The following is a 20,276-nucleotide window of genomic DNA, read 5'->3' as shown; positions in this document are numbered from 1 at the left end:
TTCCTCAGTTAGAACTACCTGCCATAATTTCTTTCCATCCTTTCAAAAGCTGACAGATTAGGGGTCATTAGCTGCATGATGTACTACTGTATACTTAATTAGGAGGTCTAGTTACCAAGGTAATGTCGTATTTATGAATGAATTAAACATGACACTTCATCATTCACATCAGATTTAACAGTGTCAAAATCTGTCTTTAAACCAGATCAAATTGCTCCCTAAGAGTATGTAAAACTTCCTGCCCCTGTTAGCTGTCCCAGGAACAGACTGGGACTAACTGTTCCTAACTTCTCAGCAGCTATGCCAGCTTTCTCCTCATGACAAACCTTTTAATTACAAAACTTGCTGGTTTTAAAACGTTTTTTTTTTTATTGTTTGTGATTTACACAGTAAGTAACCTTTAATGGCATGTTCCTTTAAACCACCACCCTGTGGGGCATAACAGCAGTTGCTATAAATGCAGAAGCAGCTGATTTACACATAATGGACATTGGGCCTGATTTTCCTCTTCTTCATTATGTGGCTTCTTCTCAGTTGAGACTGCATTTCTCTAGCCCTTTAATACGGAGCAATAGGAATCATCTCGCTACATCTGACCTTTCTGAAATTTAGTAAGGATGCTCAATCTCTTGATTTTAAGAAGGGACAAGTATTGGTGTAGTGGGATGAGCCATACAGTTTTAGTGAAGTCTGAATTTTATGTAATTATTTAAAAAATAAATAAGGAAACATATTTAAGCTGGAGGGTTGCTCTCTCCCCCACACTGGTAGGTGCAGCACTGATCATGTAGCTAATCATGTTCAGTTTCTAGTACTCCTTGCTCAGGTTAGCACCTACTGCCAAGCACAAATCTGATGGTTTGAACCAATGTTGTTGTGAAGGAGAGTGCTGCCCTGCTACAATGCACAGAAAGCAACCAAAGATGTCAAAGAAAGCAACTTCACAACTGGCTCATGATACTACACTACTTAGTAGCATAAGGGCTTTCTCTGTCTTACATAAGGTCGTGTCCCACATAAGCTGCATAGCCTGCTCAAAGTCCTGATCACATAGCAGAATGTCACCATGGCCCCTGAAGAGTTTGCTCCAGTAAGGCAGATGGCTCCAAACGTGTGAAGTGCTTTTTACCACAATCTGCTGAGAATCAGGAATCCCTCAGTGAGTGGATGCCTTGGTTGTACAAATGGAGTGTTCCACAGATATTCTGTGGGGAATTGGTGGAGCCTTGCAGCTACTCCATCCTCATCAGTGTCACCCCCAGCTTTCTGTTTTAGCCAAGTCCAGCTACTGTGGGAAAGCTGTTTGGGCTGCCATCTTTCTAACTTTCCTAGTGACTTTTCCAAGTCTCTAGCACTTTGTGAAGTCTATTCTGGTGCAGAAGTTGTACAGAATACTTTATTTCCTTGTGGCCACATTAACTATACAGAAAACTCCATTTGCCATCACTTCCCATGGAATTATGGAATAGGATTAGATGGAAAAATGAAACACATTAAGGTTTTTGGTTTTGACAAAATCCCTAATGTTTGAGATGGGAATAGGACATTTTTTTTGAAATCTTACAAGAAGTAAAATGCTGGTAGTGCTGGAAAGGGGGTTGTTTGAGAAGGACAAATTGTCTAAAAAGATATGTTAGAATGCTAAAAAAAAAAGCTGTCTCATTCTTCTCAGAAGAGATGAGAGCTCAGGGAATCACCAGGCCGGATTGTTCAGATTGACAACAGACTTCAGTGGAAGAGGTGCTGTTCTCTTTGCTCCTTGAGAAGCCCATCTTGCTGATGTCCATCCAGTCCATTCCAGTTGAGGACAAAGGATGGCTAGAGATAGAGATAGGCAATCCAATAGACAATGTTGAAGAGCAGGAAGGCAGTGGGGAAGAAGACGCGAGAGTAGGAGTCCAGGCGGGAGATGTGAATGCGGACCCTGCCCTCCCGCCACACTCCTGTCTGACAGTCCTCAATGCAGCAGAAGAATCTCTCACATTCCTTTCCTTCCAGGCACGGGGAGCCAGGGTCTTCATCCTCATCATCCTCTAACTCCGGGGGCCAGTGCATGATGTTGTTGATGTTGATAGTGGTAAAGGATGGCATCACCTGGGCACTGGCGGGTGGCTGTAATGAGGAGGGGTAGGTGGATTAAAGGGAAAGAATAGGCAAGAAAACATATTCTAGACACCAAAACTCATCCAGCTGGCAATAGATCAGTCCATAGCATAGGTGCAGCTCAATGGAGAGGGATGACTGATCATCCATCATCTCTGTACCTGGTTGTAATTCAGCACCTTGGGATACTGTAGGGACTGGCATCTCCCTGCATGACTGTGAGTTTCCTACCTGGCACCCTAGGCTATAGACGTAATTATCAAAGATCTAATTGCTCTGATTCCCCATCTCTGCCACTAAAAGTGCAGAAACAAAATCTTTTTTGTTTCAGCTGTGCTAGTCTTCTCCCTCACTCCCCTGAGCTCAGCTCTCTCTGAAGACACAGCACACAGTCCAGATGTGTTTTCTGGTTATTGTCAGTTGCTAGAGAAAGCTGGTAAAAAGCTTTGTGTCTCCTAACCCCTTGACCAGGAAAATAGCTATATTTATATCATCAAACTCATGGAAGAGCTCTCTCCACTTATACTGGGGAATGAGGCTGGCACAGAAAAGATCTAGGTTTTTTTGTTTCAGTTCTGCCCTAGTTCAGAGACCCGTTTCAGCTGATATGTCAGAAGTACATGCCATGAGCTTGGGCAGATCTTTAGAGGATGATGATCAGTCTGGGTTTGCTGTCCCCATACTCAGGAGGTCTTATGGACAAACCACAAAAGGAAGTAGGTTTCTGCATCTCTGTGACCTAAGATAACTCTGTAATCCACAGAGATCAAATGGGTATATGTGAAAGAACCTGGGTGTGGATCACCCTGTCTTGAAGTGGACATTTACATTTAGTTATGTGAGTCATCCTAAACTATGCTGATGAGACCAGCAGTTTTTAAGAGAGCACGGAGTACCTGGCTCTAACAGGGACTTCCTTGTTTTAGGAGAGCCTCAGATGCTATTTCTGGTTGTGTTTCACCTTTCAGGTGCTCAGAATCAGCACATAGAGTGGTTTGAAGACCTTATGAACACCGTATGTGTCAGGCACTAAGCCACATCAGCAGTTTCCAATGCAGGCCCAGAAAGGATATTTCTGAATATCATGAAGTTCTACTCTACTGCCCCCTTTGACCTACCAGCCTGGCTTTCCTGTTGTTGTGCCCAAGTAGTTTCTTGTTTCCCACCAGGTAGTTGAGTGTTGCATACTCCATGAGAGCTGCAAAGACGAAGATGAAGCACACAGAGACAAAGAGGTCCATGGCTGTGATGTAGGAAACACGGGGAAGGTGCTTGCGGGAGATGGTACTCAGGGTGGTCATTGTTAGCACAGTAGTGATTCCTAAGAGAGAAAAGAGCTGGTTTAAGCAATGAAGAGGAGCACTTTTGCTTTCGATATATCTCCAGGCTCCAAAAATCCCAATTTCTCCTCTCCTGTGGGGAGTCCCACTTCTGCTCTGCTCAGCAAGACTCTGATCTTGAGGTGCTCTCTGACAATGCTCTATGGAAAAAGAGCTGTTCAAAACCCAGGTGTCACACACTATCAATGTGTACTTGTAGAGGACTGGGGAACTCAAATTCTCCTTAAGGCTATACACAGGAAAAACTGCTTGGATAATGGGAGGACACTCCAAAAGCAGCACATGGTAAGAGGCAGTAGCCATTGGCCATCCTTCTCTGTATGCAGCAGTACATGGTCACTGCAGGGTGCCTCCAATCTTGATGTTACCAATTAGCTCACTTGTGCTGCTGACCATCAGGTTCAGTACCACATCCTCTCTGGTAGGGGTGTCTATTGCCTGGCTTAAGAAGTTATCCTCAGTGCCCTCCAGGAGTGTCCAGGATTGCCTAGAGTTTGCTGTGCTACTTTTCCAGCAGATGTCAGGGTGGTTGAAGCCCCCAGCAGAATGAGAGCCTGGAATAGTAATGCCTCTTGTAGGTGGAGTAAGAAGGCTTTTTCCATAGGCTCCCTGTGATCAGGTAGCCTGTAGTAGTCACCAACCACAAGGATCCCTTTGTTGTCTTGGTCTATTATTTCTTACCTATAACCTTTTCAACCTACTCATGACTGTTTTTCAGTGACAGTTTTTCACAGTCTATCTATGCCTTGACCTCTAGAGGCAAGGGTAGAAGATGATCAAGAACCTCTTTTCACTTGAATGAGGCTTGGACTAGTTTGGTAGCAGCAATAGTGCTCACAGGTCTGTTTCCAGAAATGAAGTATCAGGAGCCAACAAAGAATCACTTGCAAGACTTGTTATCGTGATCTCCTCCACTGTTTTTTCCTTTTCTAACATTCATCTAAATCCACATGCCACCCTTTCCTGGGATCATCCTAATGGCTCTGGTGGTAGCATGGCAAGAGGTGCTCATATTTTCTTGCTTTGTTTGCATTAGCAGATGTGATGTAACTTTCCATATATTTGGAATGCAAATGGAACTGGTCCAGTATACATTTTTTTAGTGTAGACTTTGGCCATGGAATGTAATGGGGATAATTTGTATTAAGTACAACAAGGGCTGTGGAGAGGATGCATTACTTTTAATGTGGTGAGGTTCCTCCCCACAGAGAGGGTCCCCCTTCTGGGGAAACTTGCTTTTTTAATTTTTTTTTGGTGATAGCCACCATAGTGGTGTCAGCTGTGCAGAACATAGTGCCCTTTGCTGTTCACTCCTTTCCCACCCATGAACTAGGCTGTACCTTCACCTCCACTGAAAATGGCACCTTACTTCTCCTCCTGCTTTGTTTTTGATTTTGATAGGAAGGTTGCTAGAGGTGTTCAGAATGGATATGCTCTTATTAGTCCTGACTGATGCTGAGAGGTCCTTGTCTCTCCCTCCCTGCCTTCAGGCAGGGCTGGGAATGCTACCTCAAATTAGAAGAAAGTTAGCAGGGCTGATGGGAAGGAGAGTGCTGAGGACCAGAGCTTTCTGCAAAATGCATTTACAGCCAAAGTGTACTCAAGATTCATAAAGACCTCTCGAGTACCTATCAGAGCAGGATTCAATCAACATAACATCTTTTCTTGCCTCAAAGAGCCATAGCAAGTTTCTGGGAAAAGCTAAACAATTGGCAGATGCTGCTGTGTCCTGGACTCCTCTTCGGCCTTTGTTGCAATGCCACAGCTCCCCCCTTCCCTCTTCCTTTTCATTCATGAGAATACCACATTGTCAGTTTGCAAAATATTACGTTCAGGTCGCAGATAAAGACATGGGAGTGTTGTGCTATCCTGAAATAATACAGTAGTCCAAGCCAGCAGGGCTGGAGATTTGATTAAGCCTGAGGATAGTGTTACAAACAGGATGATGGAGGAGTGGACAGTAAGCTGAATAATGACAGAAAATGGCAAAGTGTTTTAGGAGGTTTTGTACCCCAACAGTGCCAGTCTGCTAGCCTTGCAGAGTTCAACAAGCATCAGACATACAACCTGTCTCTTACCCAGAGATGTCCTGGCTGGTGTAGAGTCTCTCTTGATCCAGAAGGAAACCCAGGAAAGAACAACAGTCAAGATGCAGGGAATGTAGGTCTGAATGGCAAAATAACCCATACGTCTGCTTAGGTCAAAGGAAACTGTCATCACCATGTACTCCCCTAGGAAAAAGCAATGGACACACTGGAATCATAACATATGGCTTCCTGGAACACAAAAATCAGCAAATTTTCAGAATGTGGAGTGTTTTTGATGAGCTTTTCCTGTTGTTTTGTGTGCCTGACCAGCTGCCTGTGTGGCTGCCCAGCTTGTTGGCTTCATGGACAGATGTGTGGCCAGCTGAGTAGGTTTGGTAACTTGCTGGCACTGTGGCTGACTTGCTGTTTTTTGACTGTTGGACACCCTAAATACCTGGTTGTCCTTGTAGCTGTCTGACAATGTCTTTGTGACTAATTTGAGAGCTGGCTTTGTGTTTGCCCAACTAGCTATCTGCTTAGCTGGTTATGTGGCCACCAGGCTACATTTCTACTGTCCTGGCTGTGTGCACACTGGGGAAGTTTCTGAGAAGAAACTATAGAGAGTATTCATCTTCAGATATTTCCTACAAGGGTTTATTTTCCACAGAAGCTGTAACAGACTGGAATGCTGGCATGACCTGGCTTGCCAGCTAAATAACTGAGCTACAAAGGAGGTGTCCTTCAATCACTTAATTGAGGCTCTGGTTCTGACCCTGGAAGAGGCATGTGGTGCTCTACATCCTAATTGCTCATTTGGTAACTTAGAGCTGATGTTTTCCAGAGGCTCCTTGTGAGTACTGGAAGAAAGCCATCTGACAACTCTAAGGTTAAGATGGAGCTTGCAATCAGTTACCAAAAGGGAGATTTACAAATGTCACATAGCCACTGGTGCATTCACTTCTTGTCCTGGTTTGTGCTGCCTTTCTACCCCAGTTAGAGGCTGTCTCCCAGTGCTGGCAGCAGCATCTTTCTGCAAAGTGGGAGCAGAGCACTACCTGAACTTATTGCTTCAGAGGGATTAAAAATACAAGCTCATCCCACCTGCAGGAGCCCAAAGAGGCTTTCATCATTTGTCTGTGGAAAGGAAAGGAGATGTGAGCTATTATGAAGAAGAGGAGCTGAAGAGCCTCCATTCCCTGGTTTCTTCACACATTAAGCCTTATCCCTTAAGTGTACTCTTAAGTGTAATTCAGCTGTTCATCAGCCCCCCACAACTTTACAGAATTGAAGTTCTGATTTCCCCACCCCTGTTCCAGTTTTAAGCATCACTCAGGGATCACATGGCATGCACATACTGCAGCAAGAGGGGAGCTGAGCTCCATCTCCTCTCCCTCCTGACCCTCCACTTAGGGATAGATTCATTCACACCATCATTGTCACCCCACAGTTCACAGATTCTGGCCCACCCCTGCTCCATCGTGCCCTCATCCTTCATCCTCATCACTTCTGCTCCCCCTAGCAAGTGTCTATCCCTTAGTTCTTACGTTTCTCTAACTGTGCTGTTGTGACCTTCCTTCCCCACCATTATGGGGGGGGTTGGGTGAGGTGGGGTGTCTGATGACTCCTTTGCCTCCCACGAGGTCGACAATACACAGATGTTACTGTCAGCTACCTCCTTTTGCCTCACCTGCCCCAGTCCTGAGAATTTCTGAGGTGTTTCTCAGCCCTGTGAAGTCAAACTGGTAGAGCCTCCAGGTGCGCTGGTCGGAGACTTCAATGGAGTAACGCCTCCAGCGATAGACAATCTCCTCCCGTGGGTAACCATCTGGAAAAGGAGCAAGGATGTTATGGATGTATGGATATATGGATATCCATATCATGGATGGTATGGTTTGAGGGGGGCCAGGCTAATTTTATGGTTCCAATATGACGACCTCGAGAGAGAGAGAGTCTTTCGGACCCTGAAGGACAGACAGGGGTGCTGGGAGAGGCATAGCTCTGCCACAAGGGACCCTCAGACACTTATGTCTGTGATCATCAAGATGGGGCTTTGTATATATTTGTTCCTCATCCTATGTGTTACTGCCTTTTCTCTGTTCCAGTAAACCTTCTCCATTTTTAAATTCCAAACTCTATGTCCCCCTGTGTTGGGGAGGAGGTAGAGAAATTGGGAGTGAAGTAATTTGGGTCTGGAAAGAAGGGAGGGGTGGGGGGAAGATATTCTGTCTGATATTTCTGTCTGAAATATTCTGTCTAGTAGGTCAAAGTGACCAGAAGGTCAGTGAAATAATAACCTCAACCATCCACTCAACTTAAGGAGAAACTCAGAGGTGCTGCAAATCTGTCCCTGAAGATCTGTTCTAGCCCAGAGTGAGAGAATGTTTTAGACCATGATGGGGAAGGGCCCAGGATGACAGTCATAGAGATTGGGTGAAAAGTGTAGCTAAAAGGCAGGAAGATTTCCTTAGAAGAGCTTTATTCCACTAAGATTTTTCTATTTGCCCTCTAAAATGGTTGTAAAATATGTATACTCACAACTGGAAAAAACCAAGGGGCAAGAGTGAGTGTCCATTGGGAAATTCTGCAGCTGGAGCAGACATTCAGCTTCTATCGTCAGCCTGACAGAGAAAAAGAGAGAGGGGGAGAGGGAGACAGATTTTGTGTTGTTGAAGGTGCTTTGAGCCCAACACCCCAATGTGACAGAGGGATTCTCAGTTCCTTGAATGAGAAACAGTAATTTATTGAAGATCAGTCTGTTTGCAGGAATATTTCAAAACATCACCAAAAGAAAAAGTGTTTGTATATTTTTAAAGTGAGAAAAAACATCTAATTTTCATGTTCAAAAAGGATTTTTGTTTCGTGAGCTTTTCATTTATGGGAATGAGAATTTCTGTGAACAAAAGCCAAATGTTTATTATCAGAATGAAATAGCTGGACTGAACAACATAAACTTCTAAAGAATTTTTGTTTAAGAAACCATTTGTAGTTTTGACTTTTTTCTAGGTATGATACAGAAAACATTTTGATTTTTTTTTTCATTCTTCATCCTAGGAAAAGGAACCCCATTCTGCAAACAGCACTGCATGTGAACCCTCATCACTGGCAGACAGCTCCACTACTTTCTCCCAGGGCACCTAGAAACATCCTCTACTTTGACCATCTCCTTGTTCCCTCCTCTCAGCAACCAGCTATGGTGCCTGCTGAATGTACCTGAGCGTGTAGAGCACTTTTCCATCATTCCAGATGCGAAGGAGCTGATTAGGAGTGGTTATCCAATGAGAATCAGCCCTCTTGGAGTTCCTAAAAAAGGTGTCTGGGATCCAGATGCGGCTCACCATGTTGGTGTTCAGTGTGAGGGCCTTCAAAGTGCTGTTGAAACGAAGACGCCGATCATACCATGTCTGAGCAAAGAAGATGTCAATGGTGTATTCCTGTGAAAAAGAAGGAAGAATGTGTCTTTTTGAGATGAATTCAGGCAAAAGCAGAGCCAAGTCCTTTGATCTGCAGGCCATTCTTTTGGAGTCACAGCCAGAACACACTTTTTAAGTATGGGAGCAGGTGCAGGTGACCACTGAAACCTTTCCAGGCTCATTTTTAGCTTGAGGTCAGGGCATCCACTGTACACTTAGGAAGAGCCAAAGACTATGAGTTAACTGGTGGACTGAGATGTAGCATGTTTGGCCTGACCCATGCCTGGAAAGCCATGTAAACAAGGGCTTGAGATTCCTCATGATAGACAACTTAAGCCAAACACTCCTTTTAAGCACAGGTCTAAAAGGTCAGCGTGGATGTTGTCTGAATCCAGTCCTAAGTTCAGCTACACCTTTCTGGCAAGGAGAGCTGCCAACCAGATTAGCAGAGAAGGCAAACAGACAGCTCTTTCTGTTATTTATTAGAATACAGCCCAGCAGTGCTCCATACACCTCATTTGCACATGTAGCGATAGTGATGCTGTGCATAAAGGTACTGAGAACCCATCCATTGCTGCAGGACTTGTACTGGTGCATGTGAAAAAACAGGGAATTAGGGTTTCTGGGCAGATACCCCTTTCTGAAGATGAGACAAGGAATCTGGGGCAGGTGCTGCTGTGAACATAAGCTCTTGATGCAACCAGTTAAAAATCTTAATTCTTTCACAGAGCAGAAAAGAGTTTCCACCATAACAAGGACCTTTGCTTTTGGTGAGAGACAAGGTGTTCTTAGCTTACCCATAACTAACATTTCTGGGAAGCAGCACCTGTCTGGATTGGACTGGCAGTAGTCCATGTCATTAGATCCCTGTTCTGCTGCCTGCTATGGCAAGCCAATTTGCTCCTTACCTTCTTTTTCAGCCAGCCTGAGAAGGTGCTAATTAGTGCTATGCAGGAGCATGTCTGGTAGTCAGTATCTGTTCAAACCAGACCCCTAAATCCACTTCCACCAGCCCACACTAAAGGCTGTCACTTGCTCCTTACTGCTTCTCTTCTTACTTGGATTTTGCTCCCTTTCACTCCTGTTAAATCCCCATGACCAATGAGGCATTGTCTCCCTTTCTCCTGTGAACAGAGATGAAAAAGGTCTGACTTTGCCATCTCTCTCTCCCATTCCCCTCCTCTCTCTATTGATTTATCTTGGTGGAATTTTTATGCCTGTAGCCCATTCTCCCTCTGCTGCTCTCTCTGCTTGTTCAGAGCCAGCTTCTAGAAGCCATGCTGATAAAACAGATGTGGTGTTCTTACTACACTCCCTTGGACAGCATGTCCTTACTGGGCAGGCAAAGCAGGGCAGCACATGACTCTGCTTCATTTTCCTCATCCTTGCTCCACTGTCAGCGAACTGGTGCTGAGTGATTGGTACAGAAAATGTCCCTTGCACAGGAATGAGATAATGAGAAAAGAGAATTTGCCATCAGGCAGTTGAGTCACTCCCTGGGCTGATCCTTAACGCTCGCTAGACACAGGATGAGTGAAGATGATGAGGGTGAGGTCCTAACATACCTCTAAATGGGGACAGATTCAGCACATTCAAAGTGATGGTGTTGCCTCTACAGTTCATTCAAAACAGACATGAGGAGACACAGAGCTAGGATAGCAGCAGCCCTCGAATAGCACAAGCATGGCTCCTGTCTGAAAATAAGGGGTGGTGAGAGCCCTTTCCAGCATCTGAATGCACGGGATCACACTGGGTACTACTTGGGAGTAGGTGATGTGGTGATGAAGACATGGATCAGAGCCACAGCAGGGACAAGATGGGGTCCCAAAAAAGTGACATATATGGTGAGGGCTGACTTTATTCTGCTTGAGACCTTTTTCTTTTCCTTGCCAGCTGTTGGGGCCAAAATGAAACCACATTTGACATACTCTCCCCCATCCCTGCAAACCCCGTTTGAGCCAGTATGAGCTTACATTGCTCCTTCTCAGTAATATCTCTGGTGTAGGAGAAAGCAACCAAAAATGCAGTGATAAATCCATGTTCGATGCTACTATTGGTTTCTACCTCCCAACTGGAGTCACTTGTGAGATTGTGCTTCTGGGCTGGAAAAATTCATCATTCATGTCTCAGATAACCAGTGCTAATAGCAAAAAATAATGTTTTGGGGGAGTGGAGGTTAAGCTGTTCCAGGGGTTTAGTATTTTTTATCAAGCTCAGATTTTCAGAAGGGATAAGCATTATAAGAATTGCTCTTGCACCACTCATTGCCAGCCTTTGCAGAAGGTGTAGTGTACAACTCATTCAGCTCTCCTGAAACATCTAAGCTGTTACTGTCCTGTGGTTTGCTCTAATTTCAGGTGCTTTAAATAGATGTTTGGCCATGGGCTCCCTGCAGTCATTTGAGAGGGATTTGCTCTTCTGGAGGGAGATCTCAATCTGAAGCAGACCAGGTTGTCTTCTGGAAATGCCTCACACTCTTACTGACCTCAGAACAATACAGGCTGATGAAGGCTGAATTGCTGAAGTTCAGTAGGAAGCCCTCAGCCCCTAAAACTTAGGGCAGTGCTGTTCCTTGAGCTCCTGCAGCCACGTAGTTTCTCTCTGCCCCTGACTCATTCTCCAGCATAAAAAAGAAGAGCTTTCTCTGGCAGGTCGAGAGAGGTTCTCTTGCCCCTCTTCTCTGTCCCAGTAACACCCCACACATTCCTCTCAGCCTGACATTCCTCCCATTTCTGACAGACCCTGGGCTGCCCTCAGCAGCCAGCTTCATGTCCCATGCTACGCTTAGAAGTAGCAAAAAGTCCACAGAGATTCTCCACACTCAGATAACTAAATAAAATAAACTTTTTATTTAGAACAGTCCTCAAATCTAATGCACAACTCCTTGTCCCCATAGCTTGCTGGCAGGAACATGCTTCTAGTGTTACATGTGCAGGCACTCACTTTCCAAGGCCAGGCAAGCAGACTGGACAGGTACTACTAGCAAATGCTAATGCCTGACACTCACCACTTCAGCAAGTAGTAGAGCAGTGCCAGGCTTCTCTCAGTTCTCCCATTAGCAGTGTGAGACTCCTTGCTTGTGGATGCCTCCATGTCCCTGCTCTGACTGAGTTTTTTCACCCCAACAAAAAGAGCAAAAGAATGAGAATATGAGTTTCATTATGTTTCCAAGGTCCTCCTCTCTCCAAATCAGAGCCCAGAGAACTTTCTGGATAAGACACTAGAGTGAGTAGGGGAGATTGCAAGGACAAAAGGAGCAGAGCTCTGATGATCTGTGTTCTCAAGGTGACACACTGAACTTCCCATCTGTTTCATTTTTGCAGCAACACCAGCAGTGCTGTCCTTGTCAAATGCCTTTTCAGTTGAGACAGCATTCTTTTTATAATACAACCTTGCTATTAAAAACCATCACCATATCCTATGCTTGTGCCAGGAGCCTTCAAACAAGACATGAGGTACATGCTACTCTGTCAATTGTGACCTCCCCAGTCATGGCTTGCTCACCCTTGGAGTCCCTGCAGATGGGAACAGGACAGGGCTTTTCAAATAAGTGCTGGCTTCTGTAATATCTCCCTGCCCATTCCCACACACCTCTGCTCATGCCTGCTTCCATGCATGTGCAAGCAGGGACATCTAAAGGTCAGACTTTTATACTCATGACAGCCAAGCACACCAGACTGTTTAATTCCCTTCAAACCCTTTCTTCCGACCTTTTCCCTCATACCACTGCTTTCTACTTTCACTTTTTTCTACCACTTCAGTGTTGTCTTCTCACACGCACCCCAAGATGGCTGCTGATTGCCATGGTGCCTGTTCTGCTGTTCATGGGAATGTAGCCTGGCTACTGTTAGTCCCAGGGCATGTGGCCTAGGCTTGTGTGGTTTCTGATTTGTCATTAGAGCAAAATATTAAGGCAAGTCCTTGAGTTGAGACATGACATCAGCCAGACCCTGGTTTGTAGAAGCACAGTCTGTCTCCACTGTCCCTGACCAGGTTATTACTGGAAAGGCAGAGGCATGGACACAGGATGCTTTATGCAGATGGGGCAGAATTAATTAAAGAGGGAGATACTGAACACTTCAATGAAGTATTATGCAAAGCACAACAGGGAAGGAGCCACCTCCTTTTAGTTTGTTCATCACTCTCAGGTCAGGACGTGGTCTGTGTGGAAAGTCAGGTGTTAACAGCTTCTGATGTAAGCAAGGATGAAGCCCAGTGACCATGATCTCCAAAAAGTGCCTGGGCTGCTTGCAGAGCAAAGCCATACTTGTCCAAAGTCTTGTTTGCATGTCAGGTGTTACTGCTAAATGCTCAGATGCTCTCCACGATGCTGGGCTTGAAGCAGCTGGTAGAAGAAAGTAGGGGAGGGAAGTGTTGAGGACAGAAGCACATAGGATAACTGGGAGAGAGCACTTAGCACATTAAGCAGGTGCTCTTGTTTATGTCCTTTATGCTCATGGGGTGCTTGATGAGACAAAAAGGAATTTATTTTGAAAGGCCTAGAAGACAAAGCTTCTTGCTTCATACAATTAACTCCCAAAGATTGCTCCTTCAGGACAACTTGGCAAGATTCAGATGAGAAACTAGAATTTCTTTAATTGCACTTCCTATTCCCATGCGACTCACCTCAATTAAAATGAAACACTGGGATGGGCAGTCTAATACTGCCCAGAACTGGGAGAGTAGCTGCTGCAGCTCCCCTTTACTAGGCAAAGCAAGGCAGAAGGCCTCACAAGTCACCTAAGGTGTCTAGTCCTTAACACTCTTGGGGAGGGGTGTCTGGGTCAGCTTGTCCCCATAGAGATATCTGCAAATCTATTATTGCCTAGGAACGTGATCTGTTCCTCCATCTCTGATCTGCTCCTTGCCCTATCTCTCTGTCCTTACAAAACTCACTATCCTTGGCTGCTGGATTCTCATAAGGCTGCCTGCAAGCTCCTGTTCAGTTCAGGAGGTGGACACTGCAGCCTCACTACCTCTTGCCTCAGATGGAGAGGCAGGAATGAGAGCAGTATGATGTTTCACAAAACCAGAGAGGTTTGCACCTTCTGCAGAAATCCTCACTCCTGACGCTGTTCTCTCCTAGCCCCAGATGAAGGAGGAGGTGGGGACAATGTACTCTGTACCACCAGCTCTTTCAAGGAAACATGTTTCATGGTGTTTCTCATGCTCCCTTGCTGTTCTTGCCAGATTTCACTTCCTGCCCTGCCAGTTCCTTGATTTATCTCCTCTCCCTATTTTGCTTTCTTTTCCCTTCAGCAGTTCTTCTTTTCAAGCCACCACAAAAATCACAGCCTAGCTCTAATGAGATTTCAATGGAGCACAAGGCTGAGGAAAGCAGCTGGAAGAAATTAATCAGGTTAGAGAGAAAGAACAATTAATTTCTGTCTCCCCTATTTGGTATCTGAAAGGCAAAGCAAGCTGGACTGCAGTTACAGAAGGGATGCCAGGCCAGCTGATGCTCCTTTCCAGACATTCTTCCACTTCAGACCAAGTGTGGCTGTCATTTGGAAGCCAGGACACCAGTTCCTGGACAAGCAGGTCCTGCAGAGCTCTGATGCTCTGGGCAGCTCTCTGCCCATGGCACGTGGAAGCTGCAAAAAGCTCCCCTCAGAAACTAAGTATTCCCAGTCCCTTTTTCCATCTCTCAAGTGAGTGCAAGTTTTGTAGAGACTCAGTCTGCTGTAGATACCTGTTTTAAAATTCCAGAGAAGGGCCACAAGGATGATCAGAGGGCTGGAGCACCTCTCCTATGAAGACAGGCTGAGAGAGTTGGGGTTATTCAGTCTGGCGAAGAGAAGGCTCCGAGGTGACCTTATTGCAGCCTTCCAGTGTCTGAAGGGGCTACAAGAAAGCTAGGGAGGGACTTTTTAGGATGTCAGGTAGTGATAGGACTAGGGGGAATGGGTACAAACTAGAGGAGGATAGATTTAGATTGGAAGCTAGGAAGAAGTTCTTCACCGTGATGGGGGTGAGACACTGGCACAGGTTGCCCAGAGAGGTGGTGGAAACCCATCCCTGGAAGCTTTTAAGGCCAGGCTGGATGGGGCTCTGAGCAACCTGATCTAGTGAGAGGCATCCCTGCCCATGGCAGGGGGTTGTAACTAAATGATTTTAAAGGTCCCTTCCAACCCTGAAAATTCTTTGGTTCTATGATTTTATGATACTAAGGTGGGAGGGAGTGTTGATCTGCCTGAGGGTCACAATAACCCCAGGCAATCTTCCAGTCTCAGGGAAGAGTGGCTGGAAACCTCTGCCCAGTGGAAAAATAACTGAGGGTACTGGTTGACAGCCAGCTGAACATGAGCCAGCAGTGTCCCATCTGGCCAAGAAGGCCAACAGCATCCTGTTCTGCATCAAAAATAGTGTGGCCAGCAGGACTAGGGAAGTGATGGTGCCCCTGTACTCAGCACTGATGAGGCCACATCTTGAGTACTGTGTTTGTTTCTGGGCCCCTCTCTACAAGAAGGACACTGAGCTGCTGGAGCCTATCCAAAGAAGAGGAACAAAGCTGGTGAAGGCTCTAGAGAGCAAGTCTTATGAGGAGACGATGAGAGAACTGGGGTTCTTTAGCCTGGAGGAAAGGAGGCTGAAGAGAGAACTTATTATTGTTCTCTACAACAACCTGGAAGAAGGGTGAAGGATGAAGGGCATCAGTCTTTTCACCCAAGTAACTGGTGATAGGACAAGAAGAAACAGCCTGAAGTTGCACCAGAGGAGTTTTTGACTACGTTTTGGGGAACGTTTCTTTACTGAAAGTATAGTCAGGCATTGGAACAGGCTACCCATGGAACTGGTGGAGTCACTATTCATGGACGTGTTCAAAAAACTTGTAGATGTGGCACTTCAGGATGTGCAGTGATGGGCATGGTTCTGTTGTACCTGACAGTTGAACATGAAGATCTCAGAGGTCTTCAACCATGACAATTATTCTCTGATTTTATGATTCTATGACCCTTCTCTCAGTGAGATTTACTCTTCAAATCCCTCTGGCACACGGAACCAAACCATGTCACTGTGGGAGCTATTTGTTGTGGCAGAGGAGCCAGCATCCATCATGCCCTCTCACAAGATGCAGATTCATGGGACAAGCTAAGCTGCAAGCTTTGGACAGGTCTGTCAGTCCATCACTGCCAGATCATAAAAGGAAATAGTTTTCTTGAATATTGCGGAGTTTTTTGCCTTAGGAGCAAATGAAGAGATCAGTCAGTTATCATGTTGACTTCACCCCCCTACCTTCCCGTCGCTGCGGGAACAACCCACCTAACTCCCACACATTTTTTGTACTTCCTTACCCTGCTGCTTTTCTTCCTCTCCTTGCCCTCACTACATTTGTATGGTGGCTTTGGAGTGTCTGTGGAGGAGGATGACAGACCAAGGGACACAGGTCTGCTGTGGGAGTAGTAACAGGTACACTGCCAAAGGTGGAGGGAAGCACATCAGGCAGAATGTGTCAGAAACAAGGTTTAATATAATTGCAAAATCCCTGCTCTGACCTGGTGGGACCTTCCCAGTTCCCCAGCCACATGGAGACAAGGTGTTCCTTCACCCACACTCCTAAGTGTTTTGGGTCACACTGCTATCTGCCCTTGGGTGAGCCATTATCACTATCTGCAATTTTCCTCTTGAGAAAAGCTGATCAGGAGCTTAGAGCCATTCCCAGCTAGCCACAGGTCAGAGAAAAAACACATCATTCCTCACAGCAAACCCATTGGACATGAAGATGAACAAGGTGCTACCTCAGCTCTATGCTACCAGCACATGCTAAGCCCAGAACACAGCAAGAACAGGACCCCTGAAGCAGACTTATTTCCCCACCCACAGTGCTACATGCAACCAGCATTATTTCCTTGGGGTTTCCTACTTATTCACAAGCTGTTGTGTTGTGAATTGGTGGGCTGAGTCTCAGCTGCACTGTTGTGAAATGGCTGCAGCATCAGCAAACCTACAGCAGGAAGGCTGGGATGCTACTGACCACCATGAGCAATCCTGGCAGGTGTACCTGCCCACCCACTTGTTGACTCTAATACAGATCTCTTACCAGCACAAAAGGCATCAAGCTAAAGACACAGGTGCATTAAGGAAGTGCCTGTAGGCACAGAGGAGACTTGAGGGGTTGAGGGATTGCAGGGAGGAGAAACACAGCACTGCCTCAGCCCTGCTGCCCTGGGGAGGCTCAGGCTGACAGGATAACCAGTCCACTGCTGCTTACTTGCAGTTTGTATCATGGGCAATTAAACCCTTCCTGTGCACTGAGATGGGATGTAATAGTCTGACTATTCAGCATTTAACATCGAGGCATGAAGAGGTCCTTGAAGCATCTTGCCTCTGGTCACCCACAACCACTGAATTCTGAGAAACAATCTCCATTTCCTAACACATTTATACCAGTCAGTTCTCACATCAGACTTTTAGGCAAGATGGTAAAACTGTTTCATTTGGTGATGCAGGAAATAAATATAACAAATTTCTACTGAGGAAAATGAAGTTTTGTTGAAAACAAATTAAAACTGTCAAAATCTAAAATGAATTAGCCCCCAACCATGTAATTTCATTCAGAAACTTATTTTCTTTGGTAAGCTAACAAAATACTTTCCTTTACCCTTATCTATTTGATTGACTTTGTCTTGACTTCTATTGGCAAATACTCTCTTCTTATAGGACAGAATTTATCACTGCATGAAAAGCAAATAAAAACAATCTGTTAATACTAAATATAAATGTTTTGATTGTTCCTAAACCGATTTTCCCTCAGAAATGCTTAAGAAGTTTGGCAGTTTGTCCCAAGAGAGGGGAGCATGAGACTCCCTATCCTACAATGCTGGCTGTTTTCCTGCAAGTAGAAACCCTGGCCTCTTGCCAGCTCTTTGACTTGGCTCTCATGCACCTGAAGTACCCATATCTCTACTGTGGAGACATCTAAAGCCTTCAGTTTGGATAAATCAGCTCTGCCTTAAAAATAATTGAGACCATCAAATGACAACTACTGGTACAGCTCAGAGCCTGTCTTTCAAATTTGACACAACAGTGCTTTCCCTTTGACTTGGAAGAATCAATTTAATGAGTTTCAGAACACAGATCACTACCTGAATCAAACACATGCTTCCTGGCCTCTCCATGTGCACACCTTTCCATATGGAAAAGCTGGGGAACTGCAGAGCAGCCCCACCAGCTGACCCGCAGGGGATGTATAGTGCTGCATCTGAGCTTTTCTTCTCAAGATGATGCTGGATGCAGCAGCTCTGAGCCTGAACCTCTATGTCCCAGACACATCCCTACCAGTGTGTGTGTTGGGCAAGGTGACATTCCCACTGCCCAGTGACTGAAGCCATGGCCACACCAATGCATCCTGGCAAAGCCTCTTCTAATGTCCTGCCAGAGGGCAACATTCCTACCAAAATGAGAGAGAGCTGTGAGCTGACAAGAGTTGCCAGGGCAGAGGAGATCCCTCCAGCCTGGTCCAGGCCCCAGTAAGGAGAGTCTCCTGGTTCCTGAAAAGCTGTCATCCTGGTCTGTTAACAAGCAGAAACCCAGTTGCTGGGAGAGGCCTCTGGAAAGGGACACCAGGAGTAGCTGCTGTGGTCATGAGCTACGTTAGATATTGTGTGGGGAATGATAAGTTAAAATGGTCTCAGTTCAGGCAAGGTGAGCACATCAGCTACTTGGGAAATCCTACATTAAGCATCCTTCCCAGGCTGCCCATTCAGGGCAAAAACCCCAGACCCTTGCATTCAGCCTGACTAAAGAAATGTGAGTTTTCTCCAAAGGCTGGCATGAGATGAATGAGATTGAGCCATTCCTTCCAGTAGAAGGCTGGAAACTGGATTTGTGAAGGAATTTACAAAAGATGCTTACTTAGTTATGAATGTTGATTTATCCTGTACTGTCCAAGGGCCAGAGGCTGCCTGAGCTATGGCTGTGTGGAGGTACCTGTATGCCAGGACTGATACTGCAGTTTAAGAAACCTGACTGAGTATGGACACATTCCCTATTTACTGTCAGATCAGGGAGCACAGATGTAAATTAACTTTAGGGCACTGCCCTCCAGAAACACCTCTGAAGAAAAACACTTTTACCCCTAGCAGGACACTGCCCAGATTTTCACATTTTATTTAACTTGAAATTTTAGCAGCAAATGCCCTGATTTCTGTTCATTTGCCCTGATAACAGATTCCTTGTGTTTTCTGCACAATAAATAGCCTACAAATAAGATACAGACACGGATGTCACACAGAAAATATCTAGAGGGGATTAGTCTCTGTTCTGGGTAATAGAAGGATCTGGTTCAATCATTCATTATGAATAAAACAGCCCTTTTCCAGTTTAGGAGCAGACCGTGAAACTTGCAGAAGCTCTTGGGATATGTCCAAGATGGGAGTAACTAATTTATTTCATTAGACCTTCTGTTGCTGTGCATGATTCGTCCTGCAAGTCATCTGTTTGGTGTTCTTCTTTAGTGGCCTTGTGATTCTTTTTTCTTAAGGCAATGACAAAATGCCCTTCTCCATGTACCCAACCTCAGCACTACGTGAGTGTGAGCAGCCCACTGAGGCACAGGCAGTCTCCTAGCACTTGGGCACAGAGAAATGTTCCTGAACATCAAGAAATGGGGAGATTTGAGCACTCTACAAGCAAATGAGTCCTTCTGAAGACATTATAAACACACTGCCAGCTCCAGCAATGCTGAGCCATCACACAGCTATGGAAACCAATGGCCAGCAGAAGCACTGGGGCCCACAGTGAGCAGCACCCGTATCCCAGCATTTTAAACTTCTTCTATACTCTATCAGGGAACAAAACCTGATGTAGCTCTTCACACAAGTGCCTGTCCTCTGCAGCTTCACTGGATTTATGCTGATTTCTGATTCTCATTGCACACCAGGCAGGCCAAAATGTGCATGCAGCCCTTGGCAGAGGGCTGTGGCATGCTTCAGACATTGCAACCCACCCTAGAAGAGGCTGCATCCGGGCTATTGTCTCCTAGACAGGATATCTGTGAAGTATTATTATGTCCTTTCAGTTGAGCAGTACTGTGCAACTGTTGGGAGTCTATTATTACGAAGGAAGAAGAGTGTGCTCGTGTCTGTGTCTCTGTGTGTGTTAACAAATTTCCTTTACCTATAGGCTTATCTTGTGCTCCAGAGCAACACATTCACAAGCATCTTAAAAAGTGTGCCATTTTCATTTAACTGCCTTCCTACTTATTCCAAAGCAGACAAAGCTAAGTATAATCAAGACTTAAGTGTTCCTCAGAGCCAGACAATTATTACTGGTCTTGCTTTCCCCATCTATTAAGAAGAAAGGAACATATTTCCCCAAGCCTTGCAGCAGGACACCAGGGCTTTAACCTAAGGCTTCCCACTGTGGATTCTACACTAATTGCTTTCCAACCAAGC

The 20,276-nt window shown here is 45.4% G+C and overlaps 1 protein-coding gene across 1 annotated transcript in view; it reads right to left on the bottom strand.

The window, feature by feature from the left end:
• Positions 1–1,818: 1,818 nt before the first annotated feature.
• LOC103535678 (gamma-aminobutyric acid receptor subunit gamma-4) overlaps positions 1,819–20,276 on the bottom strand; it is a 28,996-nt gene continuing 10,538 nt past the window's right edge. The window contains exons 4-9 of the mRNA XM_030448839.1: positions 8,681–8,901; positions 8,006–8,088; positions 7,158–7,295; positions 5,522–5,674; positions 3,222–3,424; positions 1,819–2,112 (exon numbers count right to left, since the gene is read on the bottom strand). Of these exons, the coding sequence (XP_030304699.1) occupies positions 1,819–2,112; positions 3,222–3,424; positions 5,522–5,674; positions 7,158–7,295; positions 8,006–8,088; positions 8,681–8,901 (1,092 nt within the window). The remainder of the gene's footprint in view (positions 2,113–3,221; positions 3,425–5,521; positions 5,675–7,157; positions 7,296–8,005; positions 8,089–8,680; positions 8,902–20,276) is intronic.

Source organism: Calypte anna, chromosome 4 (genome assembly GCF_003957555.1).
Source record: "Calypte anna isolate BGI_N300 chromosome 4, bCalAnn1_v1.p, whole genome shotgun sequence".
NCBI classification, from domain to species: domain Eukaryota; kingdom Metazoa; phylum Chordata; class Aves; order Apodiformes; family Trochilidae; genus Calypte; species Calypte anna.
Note: the sequence above shows the minus strand (reverse complement) of the source record. Positions and strands in the feature narration are given on the sequence as shown.